The 18,970-nt window shown below is 40.4% G+C and overlaps 1 protein-coding gene across 4 annotated transcripts in view; it reads left to right on the forward strand.

The window, feature by feature from the left end:
• Window positions 1–18,970, forward strand: part of clec16a (C-type lectin domain containing 16A) — a 50,485-nt gene that overhangs the window by 13,375 nt on the left and 18,140 nt on the right. For 3 of the 4 annotated variants that reach the window (XM_058408334.1, XM_058408307.1, XM_058408317.1), the window contains exons 10-17: window positions 6,131–6,362; window positions 8,228–8,351; window positions 9,017–9,117; window positions 10,398–10,517; window positions 10,891–11,000; window positions 14,722–14,766; window positions 17,400–17,450; window positions 17,624–17,752. In XM_058408334.1, the coding sequence (XP_058264317.1) occupies window positions 6,131–6,362; window positions 8,228–8,351; window positions 9,017–9,117; window positions 10,398–10,517; window positions 10,891–11,000; window positions 14,722–14,766; window positions 17,400–17,450; window positions 17,624–17,752 (912 nt within the window). The remainder of the gene's footprint in view (window positions 1–6,130; window positions 6,363–8,227; window positions 8,352–9,016; window positions 9,118–10,397; window positions 10,518–10,890; window positions 11,001–14,721; window positions 14,767–17,399; window positions 17,451–17,623; window positions 17,753–18,970) is intronic. The other variant, XM_058408326.1, reaches the window with a different exon arrangement.

Raw genomic sequence — 18,970 nt, forward strand, 5'->3', positions numbered from 1 at the left:
TGTGTTCCTTTAAGTAGCATGCTGACACGATTACTTATATGGCTTAGTACACTAACACCAGTCCATCACACACACACACACACACACGCACACACAGTGGAAGAAAGAGCCCTATTATAGAGTCCCTCAGGAGTCATTTAACACTGGTAGTAATTTAACACTGATGAAGTGCTTGTGCCGGCTGAGTTCTTCGGATTGTTTCTGCTTCTGCTGAATGGATCTTTTTCTTTTTTTCTTTCTTTTTTACAGTTAGTCACACCTCCAGGTATTTGTGGTAGAGGTTATTAAATTTTTTGTCATATTGTCATTAAGTGTGCACCCACGACCCACATTTCCCTGCAGTAAATGGAGGGAAAATATGATATCAGTCTCGGAATGTGTCAGCACCTTAAACCACGCACAATGTATAATCACTAACGTCTAATTACTCTGGACTCGCTCATGTCTACTTATTTAATGTTAGTGATCAGCTTAGCTCAAGTTTCTATCACACATCCATATCACAGTCTTAGGACACCTTAGAAACCATGTGATTTGAGATATTATCCTTTGTTAGATTTGCTGATTAAAGTGCTCAGGACTGATGGCATAAAAAAGACAGGAACATGACCAATTCCAGCGTTCCAGGTGTAAAGAGAGTATGGAAAAGCAACAGCAAAATAATCTAATGTATAGCACAATAATAAAATCTGTGTACTCGGGAAGTGGCATTCAGGAGAACTAAGAAGGATGTTTTATTTTTAAGTGATTCTACATCCATTAAAAAATATGAAAATAATGATAATAGCACCCTTTTTATATAATTCTTTAACAAATCGCCTGCCACATGGCCAATATTTTCATTGCTCGAGGTGTTTGAAGGGATCTGCATGCTGATTGATGCAGAATCATCAGCACTTTGTTAAAAAACTGTTTCATCTTTTTAGGTTATGTTTTCTTTGGACACTTTGGGCCCCATAACACCGATCTATCATCATGTAAATACCCGAGTCTATTGGAGTACCGTTTCTGACTGCGCACCTCAGTTCATGACCACAATTTACCTTCTTCTGACTACTTCCTAGACCAGTATCCAGTTCAGCACCTTTGGGATGCGGTAGAAAGAGAGATTCACAGCATGAAAGCTGAATCTGAAGGATCAGCAGGATTACTGTTGTGTGTGTGTGTGTGTGTGTGTGTTTTGTTTAATTAGCTAAATCTATCCCTAATAGTAATCCATCACGTTCAAGTGCCACGTGGAAGAAACTCACCGCTGCTTCCAGACAGCAGGAAATGAAATCAGGCTTGTGGCTTTGTGTGAGCTTTTGTTATTCTCCAGAGCGCATTTACATTGAGGTAACACGAAGCTGCTCTGATACCGTCGGCTGTTTTTTGTATCTTGCCTCACCAAACTGCATGTAGGAGGCTTTGAAAGTGGTCATGTGGTGCCGTCCCAAAGTGCACGGGTTGTGTTTTTCATGCATATGCAGCTATGCAAATCGTGCAGTCGAGCTGTCCCAGATGTTTCATGTAGGCTGAAGACTCTCTAGCAGAATTTAAATTGTCTGTTTATTTGTATGAAGTGGAATTTTTCTGCAAACCTGCATTGTTTATTTCAAGCAGGTGCAGTATTCAAAATACTTAGCTTATTGCCTGGTGTTAGACTGTCATGCTTCGTGCTGTATGTAGATTTTTCTTAGGCGTGCAAGCTAACTGAGAAAATGTTCATCATCGTTACTACTGCACTTCATTTTGAAATCTTCACCATTTTACCAATAAAATAGTTGCACTTTATTTTCACTTCGCCTCTTATAAACTTTAACGTTCATTGTTTTAAAATGTTCCTGCATCACAGGAATATAACCAACGAGGTGTGATGAAGCAGAGTAACTGATCTTCCTGAAAGTGTTTTATTTCTCTTAAACTGTTGTGTGTATTATATATTGTGACAATGATTACACTTTTTTATCTATTAAATGATGACACCTTGGACTTTTTTCCTCCGCTTATTCTTATATTAATGTTGTGAAAGGAGTTAGTTCCTGTATTCACTTACGATTATAGCAGCTGTAAACAATCCTTCCCTCACCAGCTTCTCTTTTTTCCCCTCTCCTCTCTCTCTCTCTCTTTTGAGCTTAAGACTTGTTGTGTTTCCGAGAAACGACAGATATCGGACCTGAAGTGTTTGAACTCCTTCTTTATTATATATGTAAGGCTTTGAACCCACTGTATAACCTTTTTGTGGGCAGGTTTAAAAAAATACTCCAGAATAGGAAATGTGTACCACTGAGAAATGATTGTGAGAATAATTAAAAAAAGAAGAAAAAAAATTAAGAAATTGTTTACTGATGTAAAGGATGACGTGTTTACTTTTGTTTTGTTTTTATTTTTAACTGGGTAAACTGTAGTAAATTATAAAGAAAGGCACCGCAGTGAATGTGTATTCATGGTCTGTCTCATGTGTGTTTGTATGCAATTGTGTCATGGGCTTGTGTCACTTGGGCAAGCTTCATCCTGCTGGTTAAAACAGGAGTGAAAGGAACTGGGGTTTCTCAGAAACCACCTCATTTCTGGGCTGCTTCAGAGACACTGTGATCAGAAACCTCTTCCCTTTTCCTGTCTCACCGCCTCAACCGCAGCAGCCTCTGCCGCGCACTGCTCTCTGCCTACCAGGAACCCGTGAGTGCGCCCCAGTTCCTCAACACCCTCGAGAAAAATCTGAAGAATAATAATAATCATATTAATAATAATAATAATAATAATAATAAAGCAGATGTGTGTTTGACACTCGAGGAGTCAGGATTGGGGGAAATAGGAAAAAAAAGCTTTCTTGCTGATTCTAAAAGTCAAATGGAAACGTGTTTACAATTAGCCTCGTCATTTTTCAGCACACGCCAACATGCTTGTGATTTACTGTCTGTTTTAGGGCGGAGCTTATTTCAGGCAGCTTTATTTCAGGCAGCTGAGTCATACATGATTTAAGGTTGTGAGAATGTTTTGGGATTAATCCGTTGCCAAAAATAAGAGCAATGTGTGGAAAGTGCTTCTTTTCCCCGTAACTCCAATCATGTCCAATTGTCCAATCCAATCTTTCACAGATCGCTGTGTTGTTAATCGAGTAAGTCTCTCAGTAATTACATTTTATTTATTTATTAAGGAGTTTTGTGATGATGTCAGAAAATGTCCAGCTTTCACACTGACTGTTCTGAAGCGCTGGCACTAGTGACTCCTTCCATCCTTCAGTGTTGAATAACCCTACAAGTAAACCTCACCACCTCATTATCTCTCCATCATTATATATATTGCAGATAAGCTCTTCTATAGAACGAGGATGAGCCTCTAACGTCCATGCTTCTGTTATTGGAATCTAATCAACACCTTCTGACCAATTAGAATCCCGAAATAGACGTGAGATCTGAACTTGTGAAATCAGGCTGTTGATTTCAGTTCTGCTTGTTAGTTAAGAGAAGCAGCTGCTGAGGAAATGTGTGCATGCATGTTCATGTGTGTGTGTGTGTGTGTGAGAGAGAGAGTTGGAAGCATTCAAGCTTTTTTTTTTCTTTGTCGCTCTGCCTTTTGCTCAGATCTCAGCAGCTGAATGCAGCATAGCACCTCTAACCTACTTTGCCTTTCCCATAAGAAGAAGCAGATGCTTCTGTCTGCCCAGCAATCACACACACACACACACATCATGTGACTATCAGTACCCGTGATGCTTTGTAAAGTTCTGTACACCAGAATTTTTATTAATCATCACTTTAAGATAAACACAGGAAGCATGACTTTTTAACAAGTGTGTCTGCTTCGTTTTTTAACCCTGTACACACAATCCGGCGCTACAGCTAACAGCTCTCGCATATCTTCTGTCCACGAGTCTCACACCTGCTGCCTGGTTTGCTGGAAATGTGCTTATAGCCCCCTGACGTCACACCCCTTACTAGTTTCTAGAATAGATTGGTTCAGTCTCGGGTTATAGTTTTAGTTTGACTTTCCTTCATGAAACGAGAAGGTGATGTGGTCTGTCTCACAGACTTCTAGCAACTACGCTGCAAGTCTACATCAGATTAGCACACCTACAGAAGCCTTTTTTAATTTTCTTTTTATTTATCAGTCACCATCGTACTGAAAAATCAGTCCTTCATCGCTATTAGGCATGCTTAAGACAAACTGCCGTGACGTCAAAAGATAAAAAGAAGTTTAAAAACAAAAGTGAACCCTTGCTGTGGTGTAAATGGTATAAAAAAAAAAAAAGGGGAAAAAAAGATCAGAAAAGTTTCATCGAGACAAGAGATCAGCACATACCCCTCCGTGGGTGTGATCTCACTTCCTTAGCCAGTGCATATCTTCTTAAAAATCTCTCTTGCTGGTAAATAGCTTTGCCACCTGTAAAGGAGCAGAGCATTAGATGTGTGACCGCATTCGAGCCACAGGTAGCTGTTATGAGTGAAGTGTTGCACTGTTCCATTTCCACCGTGTCATCATGACCCATAAGCTTGCTGCCTTTGGTTACCGAGCTCAAACACCTCAAACAACACTAACGGCTGCAACCACAAGCTGATTTTTATTTATTTACTTACCTTTACCTTTTCTTTTTATTGTTAAAATACAGGTAGATATAAATTTAACACAGTTTTAAACAGGATGCGGACTTTTTACCCGAGTGGTTGGTGGAGTGGTCAGTGTTTCATTTTTCTCTAACAGCAGTTCTGACATTAGTGCATCTCATGCATGCTTTACATTGTGTTAATATAGTCAGTCTAGCAAATAAAATACGTGAGGAGTATGGAAGGAGTCTCCAGGGTATATATATGTATATATGTGTGTGTGATATGTATATATACATATATACACACACACACACACACACTTCCAAGTGAACTCTGTCGGAAAAGTGATTTGACTCAGAACTCACCTCTGTGTGTGTGTGTGTGTGTGTGTGTGTGTATATATGTATATATATTTCCTGGCAAAGATTTGGAGTTTGCATGCATACAGGTGTGTGAATTCTGCTTTTTACCCCAGCGTGGAAAATCTTTTCTATTGCACCACCACAGCAATGCTCAAACTTTTGTCACGGGTCCCCGTGCACTTTTATTTCTCTCACCATTTCACCGGTGACTTCCTTTTCCTGTGAAGGCTTTTGAAGTGTTCTGCGAACAGCCAGACCCCACGAAGTCCCGTGGGGGCTGCTGCGTCTGCCCCCTCGTCTCAGAAGGACTGTCAGATTTTCAGGGTGTTGTGAGGCGGGGTCGTTCTCCATCACCGCTCCATGCCCTGATCCTCATCCCCATCTGCTTCCTGTTTTCAGATCACACGCGTGCGTGTTTCTGAGAAGCCAGTAGCTGGGTTCCTAGTACCGGCCCTTCATGTGGCATTGCGCTTATCAGGGCTGCCACTGTCATTTACAGTGCGGTTTACAGAATTTCGGTTTCAAACACTGTTTTTTCAGGTCCTCGGCCTATTTCAGTGGACCGTTTTTCTTTTTTTTTTTTTCTTTTTGCACTCTGCCTTCTCTCTCTCTCTCTCTCTCTCTCTGTGTTTGTGTGTGTGTTTGTCAGGAAGAAAACAAAGGAAGTGTGTACACGATAAAGATCTTACCTTGATTTTTTTATGTGTCTTTGCAGAAACAATAAGAATTAGACATGATGTGAACCAGCGTCCAGTACGATTTTTCATGGTGTGATTGAGGTCATTGCAGAATGTGTGTTTTGTTTCATGTTGTGCTAGAGATTTATTATTACACAGGGAACAGTCCACACACTCGGTCTGTACAGGATCAAAGGAATTATTTTTGCACATTTTGTGCTTTCATCTCCCTTTATGATGTGCCTTTATGAAGTCGTGTGTTCAGGCAGTCCTGTTTTATTCTGCTGTTTGTTGTTGTTGTTGTTTTAAATATATGATGTTACTTTAAAGTACATTGATCTTAAATTCCATTTTTGTCCCATGAGCCACACAACAGCACTTGATAAGTGCTTGACCAGTGGGTTTTACAGGCATTTAGCCTTCACTCATTTCAGTCTGTACCCTGACTCAAACTGAAGGTTTTTTTTTTATTTGTATGTTGAATTGTCTGTCATTGAACTGTACTTTGTGTATTTTGACGTGTTTTCAGACAGACATGTTTTCTGTTTTGTTTTTCTTTATCCAGTCCAGTGCTGCAGTGCGACGCTTCACCAAGCCACCAGAGAGTCTGGAGCGCTCGCTGGAGATGAGTCGGCATCGAGGCAGGAAGAAGGCACAGAAGCGACCCAACTACAAGAACGTGGGCGAAGAGGATGAGGAGGAGAGGGGAACCGAGGAAGGCCCTGACGAGGAGAAGGAGAAGGCTAAAGGTACAGAGGCTAGCTCAAAGGCCAGCAGGACAAGTGGGGACACGGAAGGTGAGTGGCCCCGGATGAATGTCCCACTATCACTGACTGACCCTCTGTTCTCCAGAGCGCCCCCTACAGCTCTCTGAATTGGCCTCGGAGTTACGCTAACACATCTGAGTCTCTGCAACTTCACACGTTCACCTTAACCCAAGTTGAAGCCTTTACACTTTACACCTATCTGAGGTCACTATTTAGGTAACTTCTTAGATCTTCACGAACATTTAGGACCCCTCCAAATTTTCATATTTGTTTTGCTCAGGACTTCCTCCATTTTGGACCGTTTTATTTTTCCTTAATTACTGTTTGCAGACATTTCATTGGCCGTCGTTAAGATTTAAGTCAGATTTTGAGTTTGTCGAGTTTAGATGTTTGCTTGTTGAACCTGAAATCAGAATGTAAAGCCGCTTTACTGATGCCACTGTTACACATATGAATTGCAGAACCTTCTGCAGAAGCTCCTCCTGCTTTAATTCACCCTAACAAGGGTATAACACGATGGGCAGTGGACTACATGTCCACTATCTATATGAAAAAGCAGCAGAAAGTGGCTGAATAAGGTTTTTTTTTTTTTTAAAAAGTTAGTTTACATGAATATTACCAAACACTTCTTACTTACTAATGTGTGACAAGTCGCTTGTGTACTTTTGTCTCTTGAGGGAGTGGCACAATGGTACTTTTGTCACTTGTGGGCGTGTCCTGTGTAACAGTGTAAGCTTAATATATCACTCTTTTTTTTCCTTTTTTTTAACACAAATTAAATAACTCACTATTCAGTGTGAAAAACACGTTAACCTTGTTCGCATTTTAGATCAGTAAAGGGCCACACTGATCTCGCCATGATTTATTTTTTTCTTTTTTTTGCCTCTATATTTCCTGTAACAGGATATGATTAAAAGAAAACATGCTTATAAATTTTCCTGCCGTTAATTATTAGAACTGAGAAGTACTGACTCAGCACTGCTGCTATTCAGAAATTATAATGGGAATAAAAGTTGTGTAATCTCCATCCTGTTCACTCAAATAGTTTGCTTAGACCATCAGAATAACCAAATTCAGAAATGTTTTAAAATTAAACGTTCCTCCTAATTCACCGTGACCTTTTTTACGTCACACACAAGTGTGTGCTGCACTTTGCTTTCCCAGACTTTATAGATTTCTCAGTTCCACTAAATTTCCCAGTAAGAAACATGTTTTTGATTTTCACTGGAACTCTTCAGAATTGTGTCCAAACAGAGTCAGTTCCCATAGCTCTCCTGCACCAGTATGCTCCATCCTGTCCATGTGCCAGTGGTCCACATTCATTCTGTGCTGTCCACCTCATCGTCATGCTCATGATGTCTTGATAACATTCTGAGAACTGTGTGTGTGTGTGTGTGTGTATATATATATATATATAATGTGTATATGTGTGTGTGAGAGAGAGAGCAGAGTATTTAGATAAAGAAATCTTCCAGCTGAAAACACCAACATACTGGTTTCTTCTGTGTTGGATAGTAAGTCAATTTAAGAGACATTTTAAATAATAGTTAGAAGGTCATGTTTGAAAAAAGGTTTGTGGTTGACGTAGTGGGCACTCTGACCTGTTGATAAACAATATTTTAAGGTGAGGCTGTTGAAGATGTCTAGACTGTCTATGTCTGTGGTTTGTACTGTGGGAGTTGTGCAGAAATAACACCGTAGTGAAGCAGCACCAAAGTTTCATAATGACATGTCCATCTCTGTCCTGCTGCGTGAACTTTACTGGGTTGTTATCTGTTGTTTTTTTCAGTAGTGATGTACATTCAGCTAGTAAACAAAAATCCGGAGTGACGTTTTCTGCAGTGTGGTGTGATTAGCCTGTTTATTCGTGTGTGTGTGTGTGTTTGTGTGCACAGAGATTGAGATGGTGGTGATGGAGAAGTGCAAAATCTCAGACGTATCCACACTCACGGAGCAGAACATCACGGACGAGGAGAAAACCGCCGCAGCTGCTGCAGGAATGGAGGGACAGAGGAGCAGGTGCTCCATGTTAATAGTGAATGTTCACGAGCCTGAGGGACAGAGCCTGAGTGGACCTGTAGCTGTGGCACACACAAACAACTTTGTGTTTTTATAAATGAATCAATGGCTAAACATGAGCTAAGAAATTTGTTAGGATGTATAAATGAGTTTGTAGGTTTATAAATATCATCCTGCCCCTTCCCAGACATTCTTATCACAGTGATTAAATAACTTGGCTTGCTGAATCCCAAATCATTTCCTGTCTACTGTACTGTATGTGCTCAGTACTGACAGAGCAGCATATCAGTGTTGTTCTATTGACTTCCAGTCATCATGCCAGTGTTTTTTTTTTGTTTTTTTTTGTTTTTTTTTAATGTTATGGTCAGAAACATCATCACAGGAGTCACACAGATTTTTAATTACCTGGGTCTTGATTAGACCTGGATCTGTCTTGTTAAACAGTCTCATTGTTTATTTATTTGTTTATTTTTTTAGAAATTAGTTCTGTCTCAAGAGTGATGTTAGACAGATGGTCGAGTTTCTCATCTACATTCTTACATTCGGTTGAATTATAAGCTGATAAGAGAAAGTTCTGGATAAGGTTCAGATATTTGGATGATTTTTGTGTCTGATGGGAAGAATATGTGAATGTGTGTGTGTGTGTGTGTGTGTGTGTGAGGCAGGCCCTTCTTGGACATGGTGTACAATGCTCTTGACTGTGAGAAGGAAGACTACCATGCCCTTTTTGTTCTCTGCCTCCTCTTCGCCATGTCTCACAGCAAAGGTAGACACACACACACACACAATACATACAAGGGTCAGTCATAACATTATGAGCAGTGCCAGGTGAAGTGAATAAGACTGAGTATCTCCTCATCATGGCTCCTGTTAGTGGGGGGGATATATTAGGCAGCAAGTCAACATTTTGTCCTCAAAGTTGATGTTAGAAGCAGGAAAAATGGACAAGTGTAAGGATTTGAGAGAGTTTGACAAAGGGCCAAATTGTGATGGCTAGACCACTGGATCAGAGCATCTCCAAAACTGCAGCTCTTGTGGGGTGTTCCCGGTCTGCAGTGGTCAGTATCTATCAAAAGTGGTCCAAGGAAGGAACAGTGGTGAACCGGAGACAGGGTCATGGGAGGTCAAGGCTCATTGATGCACGTGGGGAGCGATTAGAAGGCTGGCCCGTGTGATCCGATCCAACAGACGAGCTACTGTTGATCAAACTGCTGAAGAAGTTAATGCTGGTTCTGATAGAAAGGGGTCAGAATACACAGTGCAGGACGGGTCAGGATTGTTTTGGCAGCCAAAGGTAGGCAGGTAGTCATAATGTTATGCCTGTGTATATATTATATTATATTATTATCATTATTTCTTTGAATAGTTTGCGCCTAATCTGCAGCATGTTTTTCCTGTCATTTTCACTTAACATTTAATTTCACTGTTTTAAATTGTCTTCATTTGTTATGAAACACTGTCTCATAACTCTGTAATAGAAATAATAGCATTAACATCATAATAATAAATATAAATATTATAATGTACATGCATTTAATGAAACATGAAACATCAACAATGGATTATGTGCCTTACCTTCATATAGTAAGGAACTCTTACTAACCTTTGACCTCCAGTGGAGCTGACCTGCCGCTGATAAGGATGGTTTCCGAGTTCCTATGATCAAATTATCTACAAAAATAAACTCCAGGATATAAAAACCACAGAGTGTGTAGGGCAGGGTTTGATTAAACTCGCATGATTGTGTCCTGCTGACATGTTACAACCTGGATCATCAAACAAGAGTGAACACTAATCATTTAAGCCAAATAATCAATCACTTCTTATATACACATTAACTGTCTAGAAAATGGCCTCAGAACATTTACACATCAAGTATGAGAGCGTTTATAAATATGCGTGCCTATACAAATTAGAAAACGGAAAACAAAAAAAAAAGCCTCTTTCTTGAATAAACATGAATTTTTACATTAGTAACCCTACCAGTAACCCTACTTGTCCTGACTTATACCTGTGTGTGTGTGTGTGTGTGTGTGCAAAACCCAGGTATAAACCCAGAGCTGCTGGAGAAGATCCAGCTGCCAGTTCCAGGTCAGGAGCGGAGCAGCTACAGTCATGTTCTTGTGGAGAGACTGATCAGAGTCATGAACCACGCTGCTCTCCCAGGTGCACACAAACCTACACACACACACACAACAAAGAAAGTTAATTTAACACATGAAGACATTTTGTATGTTAGATTTTAGATCATTACCAGAAGCTTGGAAAATGTATTTTTATTTTATTTAGTTATTTAAAAGTTAAAGCTAATAACACTTATAGTCACTTTAAAATAGAATAAACTGCCTTTAATAAAATGCTACAACAATGAACTATGTGGCTCTCTTATAGTAACGTACTTTCCCTAAGGCTTGTCCTTCACTGAATCTGAACCACTGCCTCTGCTCTTCAAGAAGAAAAAACTTTGAACTGGATTGATTAGTGATTTTTAACATGAATATTTTCTGCTTTGTCGCTGTTTCTATTTCTCATCTGTCAGACGGGAGGGTGCGTCTGGCCACCCTGGAGCTGAGCTGTCTTCTCCTGAAGCAGTCGGTGCTGTCCGGCTCTCGGTGCATCATCAAGGACGTCCATCTGGCCTGTCTGGAGGTAGGCATCCACCCCGAACCGCTCCTGCAGGAAGTGGCTGTCGGGTAACCTCAGGGCACGCTGCAGTACAGTTTCTGAACAGATCACTACACAGCCTGTGTGTGTTACATACACAACTAGAAAATGAGTCACTGAGTCTACTTTAAGGTAAAGCAGGAATTTTTCAACCTGAATTTCTTGATCCTGTAGGGAAAGTCCCCCTGATTTTAATGACTTCTTTTACTTTTACTTTTTACTGGTAAGAAAACGGGTGTTTACAGGAAGTTCATCATATTTCTTGCAAAAGTCTTATGCAGATGTAGTAAAGCACCTTTAATAATAGTGAAATTGAACATTTTCTCTCTTACAATAAAGAGCAGGGAATAAATTAGACAAAAATACTCTCAAGCAAAGGACTGAATTAATCTCTGTTTAAAATAATTACTTTGTATATTACAAAAGGTATGGATATGGGCAGTATATAAAATTAAATAAGATAAGACAAACCTTTATTCGTCCCACAGTGGGGAAATTTCCATGTTACAGCAGCAAGAAAAAATGTGCAAATATGAAGCAAATATATATCTATATATATATATATATATATATATATATATATAATATACACAGTGAGGGGAAAAAATGATTTGATCCTGCTGATTTTGTACGTTTGCCCACTGACAAAGAAATGATCAGTCTGTAATTTTAATGGTCGGTTTATCTGAACAGTGAGAGACAGAATAACAACAAAAAAATCCAGAAAAACACATTTCAAAAAAGTTCTACATTGATTTGCATTTTATTGAGTGAAATAAGTATTTCAGTCAAATATCATTCAGAAAGATTTCTGGCTCCCAGGTGTCTTTTATACAGGTAAGGAGCTGAGATTACAGTAGGAGCACTCTCGGGGAGTGCTCTTAATCTCAGCTCGTTACCTGTATGAAAGACACCTGTCCACAGAAGGAAGCAATCAATCAGATTCCAAACTCTCCATCATGGACAAGACCAAAGAGCTGTCCATGGATGTCAGGGACAAGATTGTAGACCTACACAAGGCTGGAATGAGCTACAAGACCATCGCCAAGCAGCTTGGTGAGAAGGTGACAACAGTTGGTGCGATTATTCCCAAATGGAAGAAACACAAAAGGACTGTCAATCTTCCTCGGTCTGGGGCTCCATGCAAGATCTCACCTCATGGAGTTTCAATGATCATGAGAACGGCGAGGAATCAGCCCAGAATTACACTGGAGGATTTTGTCAATGATCTCAAGGCAGCTGGGACCACAGTCACCAAGAAAACAATTGGTAACACACTATGCCGTGAAAGACTGAAATCCAGTAGCGCCCGCAAGGTCCCCCTGCTAAAGAAAGCACATGTACAGGACCATCTGAAGTTTGCCAGTGAACATCTGAATGATTCAGAGGAGAACTGGTGAAAGTGTTGTGGTCAAATGAGACCAAAATCCAGCTCTTTGGCTTTAACTCATCTCGCTGTGTTTGGAGGAGGAGGAGGAATGCTGCCTGTGACCCCAAGTACACCATCCTCCAGGTGACAGGACAACTGCACCGCATCAAAGGGACGATGGACGGGGCCATGTACCGTTAAATCTTGAGTGAGAACCTCCTTCCCTCAGCCAGGGCATTGAAAATGGGTCGTGGATGGATATTCCAGCCTGACAATGACCCAAAACACACGGCCAAGGCAACAAAGGAGTGGTTCAAAAAGAAGCACATTAAGGTCCTGTAGTGGCCTAGCCAGTCTCCAGACCTTAATCCCATAGAAAATCTGTGGAGGGAGCTGAAGGGTCAGCCACAAAACCTTAATGACCTGGAGAGGATCTGCAAAGAGGAGTGGGCCCAAATTCCTTGAGATGTGAGATGTGTGCAAACCTGGTGGCCAACTACAAGAAATGTCTGACGTCTGTGATTGCCAACAAGGGTTTGGCACCAAGTACTAAGTCATGTTTTGCAAAGGGGTCAAATACTTATTTCACTCAATAAAATGCAAATCAATGTAGAACTTTTTTGAAATGTGTTTTTCTGGATTTTTTTGTTGTTATTCTGTCTCTCACTGTTCAGATAAACCTACCATTAAAATTACAGACTGATCATTTCTTTATCAGTGGGCAAACGTACAAAATGAGCAGGGGATCAAATCATTTTTTCCCTCACTGTGTGTGTGTGTATATATATATATATCAAACAAACAATTGCAATAGGTTATAATCTTAAATTGTTATTGCACAAAATCTAAATGATTGTAATTGCACAGTGTATTATGTTGCACAGTGTGTATTATGGCGACTGGTTGACTGAGAGCAGCTCTGATTGTAAAGTCCAATAGCAGTAGGGAGAAAAGACCTTCTGTATTGCTCCTTCAGACATTTAGCATGGAACAGTCTGTCATTCAGAATGAATAAGCAATCTCAAAAGAAAGGATTTGGTGAGACGAGAAGCATGATCAATTTCCTGTAAGTTCCCAATTTCCTGCTAGGCAAAGTGAAAGTAAACAGAAATCCATCTAGAAGAATCCCATAGACAATCCAGTAATTCAGGTTTGTATACAAAAATAAGCTAACAAAGAGCTTTTGTTTATGTTAACGGGAATTGTAAAGCACATGTTGACCAAACACGTGAAAGCATGCATCATGCATTAGAGGAAAAGTACTAAGATAGTGTGATGAAGCACTGTTCCCACCCTGAAGTGGATTCTTTTTCTCATTTACTGTAATCAGAGTGACACATTATACTGTCACCCCATACTAATGAACCAAAAAAAAAAACAAATCTGCAAAATCATAAACTCCTCTGTCTGGAAAAACTTTGAAAAATTTACATTTCTGCCTCTGAAAGCTCTGGTAGTGGAGAGTACTTCCATAAACATTTAATAACCCCTTATAAAAAAATTCTTTTAAAGATTACATGCTTTATAAATAAATATATATTTATTAGTAATGACATATTAGAACAAGTGCAATAATATAAACCCTCACTGCTCTCAGAGCTGCTGTTATAGAAGAAAATATTCACCACTTTCTGACCAATCAGGATCCAGAATCCAGCAGTGCGGTGGGATAAATTTCACAATACCATTACTCTTTTTTTTTTTTTTTTTCCACTTCTCAGTTTACATTGCCAAGTTGTCTGCTTCCATTTCCTCAACAAAAGCTATGAAAGGCTGCCAGACATTATGAAATGTCCCAATAGACCCTCTGACTGTCTAATTTTAATAATAATAATTTTAATAATCCAACTTAAGATGACCCATGACTTCCCTTATCCAGTGGCTATGTGTTAGTGGAACATGGTCCTTCCATTTAAACAGTCATTTTAATGAGTCTCCTAGCCAAAAAGAGAACCGAAGGCCAGCATGCTAATTTCTCTTTTGTTGAGAAGGGTGTTTTCTGGGGCCATACCAAACAACGCAATAAAAGGGGATGGTTCTATTACCTCTTCAAATACCTCAGAAAAGCGTTGGACTTGTCCAGAACACGTGCAGCAGAGTGGTGGGAGCCTGCTTACATCGATCACACAGGGTCTGTGTCGGCCTTCATCTTAGAAAGTCTGACCTTAGACCAGTGCAGATGGTGAATAGTTTTGAATTGTATTACAGCATGTCTAAAGGCATATTGATGACGAGAAAATTCCCTGTATCATTTTGTGCCAAATGATGAATAGCCACACACACACACACACACACACACATACATTTTACTTACACAAGTTCTGTTATCTTTTCCAGGGTGCGAGAGAAGAGAGTCTTCATCTTCTACGGCGATTTTACAAGGCAAGTGTTTTTGTTTTGTTTTTTGCCGAACATGCTTTCATTCTAGAAATAATAATAATAATAAAATGATTTTAAAAATATTTTGTTTTGTCAGTCACCTCGCCTGGACTTCTTGTATTTTTAGCAATAATAATAATATTTAATTCTACACGCCTCAGCACATCTCCTCAATGCAATTCTTTTGATTTCGGTTTGGATAACCCTGACAGATCGCTGTCCAAACATGTAAGATCAGCAGCGCCCATTCCTCGAAAAGACAACACACACTGCTCATAGGTGTGTGTTAGTCAGTATATATCACTATGTATATACACTATATTGCCAAAAGTATTCGCTCACCCATCCAAATAATCAGAATCAGGTGTTCCAATCACTTCCATGGCCACAGGTGTATAAAATCAAGCACCTAGGCATGCAGACTGTTTTTACAAACATTTGTGAAAGAATGGGTCGCTCTCAGGAGCTCAGTGAATTCCAGCGTGGAACTGTGATAGGATGCCACCTGTGCAACAAATCCAGTCGTGAAATTTCCTCGCTCCTAAATATTCCACAGTCAACTGTCAGCTGTATTATAAGAACGTGGAAGTGTTTGGGAACGACAGCAACTCAGCCACGAAGTGGTAGGCCACGTTAACTGACGGAGCGGGGTCAGCGGATGCTGAGGCGCATAGTGCGAAGAGGTCGCCAACTTTCTGCAGAGTCCATCGCTACAGACCTCCAAACTTCATGTGACCTTCAGATTATCTCAAGAACAGTGCGCAGAGAGCTTCATGGAATGGGTTTCCATGGCCGAGCAGCTGCATCCAAGCCATACATCACCAAGTGCAATGCAAAGCGTCGGATGCAGTGGTGTAAAGCACGCCGCCACTGGACTCTAGAGCAGTGGAGACGCGTTCTCTGGAGTGACGAATCGCGCTTCTCCATCTGGCAATCTGATGGACGAGTCTGGGTTTGGCGGTTGCCAGGAGAACGGTACTTGTCTGACTGCATTGTGCCAAGTGTAAAGTTTGGTGGAGGGGGGATTATGGTGTGGGGTTGTTTTTCAGGAGCTGGGCTTGGCCCCTTAGTTCCAGTGAAAGGAACTCTGAATGCTTCAGCATACCAAGACATTTTGGACAATTCCATGCTCCCAACTTTGTGGGAACAGTTTGGAGCTGGCCCCTTCCTCTTCCAACATGACTGTGCACCAGTGACCAAAGCAAGGTCCATAAAGACATGGATGACAGAGTCTGGTGTGGATGAACTTGACTGGCCTGCACAGAGTCCTGACCTCAACCCGATAGAACACCTTTGGGATGAATTAGAGCGGAGACTGAGAGCCAGGCCTTCTCGTCCAACATCAGTGTGTGACCTCACAAATGCGCTTCTGGAAGAATGGTCAAAAATTCCCATAAACACACTCCTAATCCTTGTGGACAGCCTTCCCAGAAGAGTTGAAGCTGTTATAGCTGCAAAGGGTGGACCGACGTCATATTGAACCCTATGGATTAGGAATGGGATGTCACTTAAGTTCATATGCGAGTCAAGGCAGGTGAGCGAATACTTTTGGCAATATAGTGTATATTTCACTTTCAGCTCATGGTTTCAAGTATCATGGTTTTATTAAGTTTATTAAGGGCCCCATGGTGGCAGTTTGGCAGTGCTGGGGCTTGAACCCCTATCTTCCAGTCAGCAACCTAAAGCCTTAACTGCTTGAGCTACCACTTCCCCAATTAATTCTGCTTTGCAGAACAGGTTTACTGAAATCTGGGTCTCGAAACAGTAATTGTAAACCAAAGTCCTTTTATAATCATCTCCAACTGATAGCTTGACCTTTTACTCTTTCACTTTCAGTGCATTTCATTCTCACAAAACTCATCTTTCAAGTGTGGATATACAAAGGAACTGTGAAGTTTTGTTGTTGTTGTTGTACTGGACATGTTTGTGCTCTCCATTATACAAAAACAATACAAAATATCTGTCTTAAGAATGCAAGCTGGCAGAGTGTAACAGAATATTGTGCCTGAAGCGATTCATGATGGTGTGATCCAAGAGCAAGCCCGGGCCATCCATTTTTAAACGTGTGCTGCTTTTCAGGGCACAAAGGATTTAAAAACGAAAGCATGTATTATGTGCTAGAACACACCCTGCTTACTATGAACACCTCCTTTAGACTTGCCTGAAAGTCTACTGCTGGCAGTAATTATACTTTTATATCTACAGCATTTTCCTCAATTACTGAAGACACTCCCTATTCCGCTGTTGAATGGATTCTGATTGGTCAGTAGGTGGTCAGTAGCATGGCTTCAAAACTGTACTGTAGGTTTATATTAATGTGATTGTCCTGTTATATTATTTCTAAGGTCATTTAGAGGTCTTGAATTGGCACTGTCAGTATTCAGTATTATTTTTTTAATGTGTTAAACAATACACATTGCCACAAGATATCTACACCGATCAGGCATAACATTATGACCACCTGCCTAATATTGTCTTGGTCCCCCTTTTGCTGCCTGAACAGCCCTGACCCGTCCTGCACTGTGTATTCCGAAAGCCATGCTGTTCTCTCTATCAGGAATTATCGGATCTTCTTGTGTTGCATTTTCTTTTTCAACAATCCTTGTTCTCTGGAACTGTGTTATTCCCGCCCTCAGGGTGAAGAGATCTTCCTGGATATGTTTGAAGATGAGTACAGGAGCATGACGGTGAGTCAGTTTTGTTTGTCGTATTTTAAAGCCAGTCACTCGTGACTGTGGGCTTCTGGTGTGTACATCTAAACTGCTACAAATAAAACATTTGATACCTGTTAACTGGACACAAACACTGTTTTCTTGAGACCCTTGTTTAGTCATGGATGTGTGCGTGTTTGTGTGTTTAGAGCAAGCCTCTTAATGTGGAGTATCTCATGATGGATGCGTCCATACTCCTGCCCCCGACTGGAACGCCACTGACCGGTATCGACTTCGTGAAGCGGCTTCCGTGCGGAGACGTGGAGAAAACACGTAGAGTGAGTGGGACGCCGGAAATCCACCTACAAATATCACATACTTTGCATATTTTACATTCTGTTCTAGATCATTTATTTTTAGTATGCAAAGCACGCACTGTCCGATTAGATTCAACACGAATTCCATATAATATTCTCTACAATTTTTTTAGGCACAGTCGTATTATATCACCGCAATAAGGATGTTTTTTTTTTTTTTACATCTGCTATGTTCAGATCACTGTTGAAAATTTTTGAAAAAATAATGTTTGTCGACAACGTTTAGAAAAATACATTTTTAATGAAATTGGATAATATATTTAAAAAGCTCATAGACTACAACTAAAAGGTTAAAAGGTATTGTGTTATAGTGTTCTATATATAGGGCATCAGTACACTGGCAAATCCAGTCCAGGAAGATTTTTAGACTGATGAGATTTCGTGTGCTTCACTGTCTTGTGATGTGAAAGAGGCGGAGCTTGTAGCAGATGATGGACAATGCCAGGACAGTAATAAAAAAAAATCATGGAAAATGAAAATGTGTTTATACTAAACATGGTCAGTTTCACACACACACAGTTTAATTTCACAGTTCTTGTGGGAAAAATGAGACATTCTCCATTTGCAGAAATCCCCGGAGATACCGCCGTGCCAGGTGTGATATCAGACATCTAATCTGCCTGCTCTTGTTTCTGTGATATTTCCTAGTAGTTTCCTTCTCGTACAGGATGAGACTGGGTGATTTATTAATTTTATTTATATTTATTTCTGTCCAGACTGTTGATATAACCTGAGGTCTCCAGACTTTAGTTGGAAATGTCATAACATATTAAATACTTCTCAACACAATCCCAGCTCAAGTTACAGGGTTTTTTGGCAATGTTATGCATAAACATGGCTCAGAAATCATCGTTGGATCTGGTGCTGATTTTGTTGCAAGCTAAAAAATTACTTTATACACTGATCAGCCATAACATTATGACCACCTGCCTAATATTGTGTTGGTCCCCCTTTTACTGCCAACACAGCCCTGACCCGTCGAGGCCTGGACTCCACTAGATCCCTGAAGGTATGCTGTTGGATCTGGCACCAAGATGCTAGCAGCAGATCCTTTAAGTCCTGTAAGTTGTGAGGTGAGGCCTCCATGGATGATTTTGTCCAGCACATCCCATAGATTTGGAGGAATTTGGAGGTCAGGTCAACACCTCAAACTGGTTGTAGTGGTCATCAAACCATTCC

The sequence above is a fragment of the Hemibagrus wyckioides genome, linkage group LG02, assembly GCF_019097595.1.
Source record: "Hemibagrus wyckioides isolate EC202008001 linkage group LG02, SWU_Hwy_1.0, whole genome shotgun sequence".
Taxonomy (NCBI): domain Eukaryota; kingdom Metazoa; phylum Chordata; class Actinopteri; order Siluriformes; family Bagridae; genus Hemibagrus; species Hemibagrus wyckioides.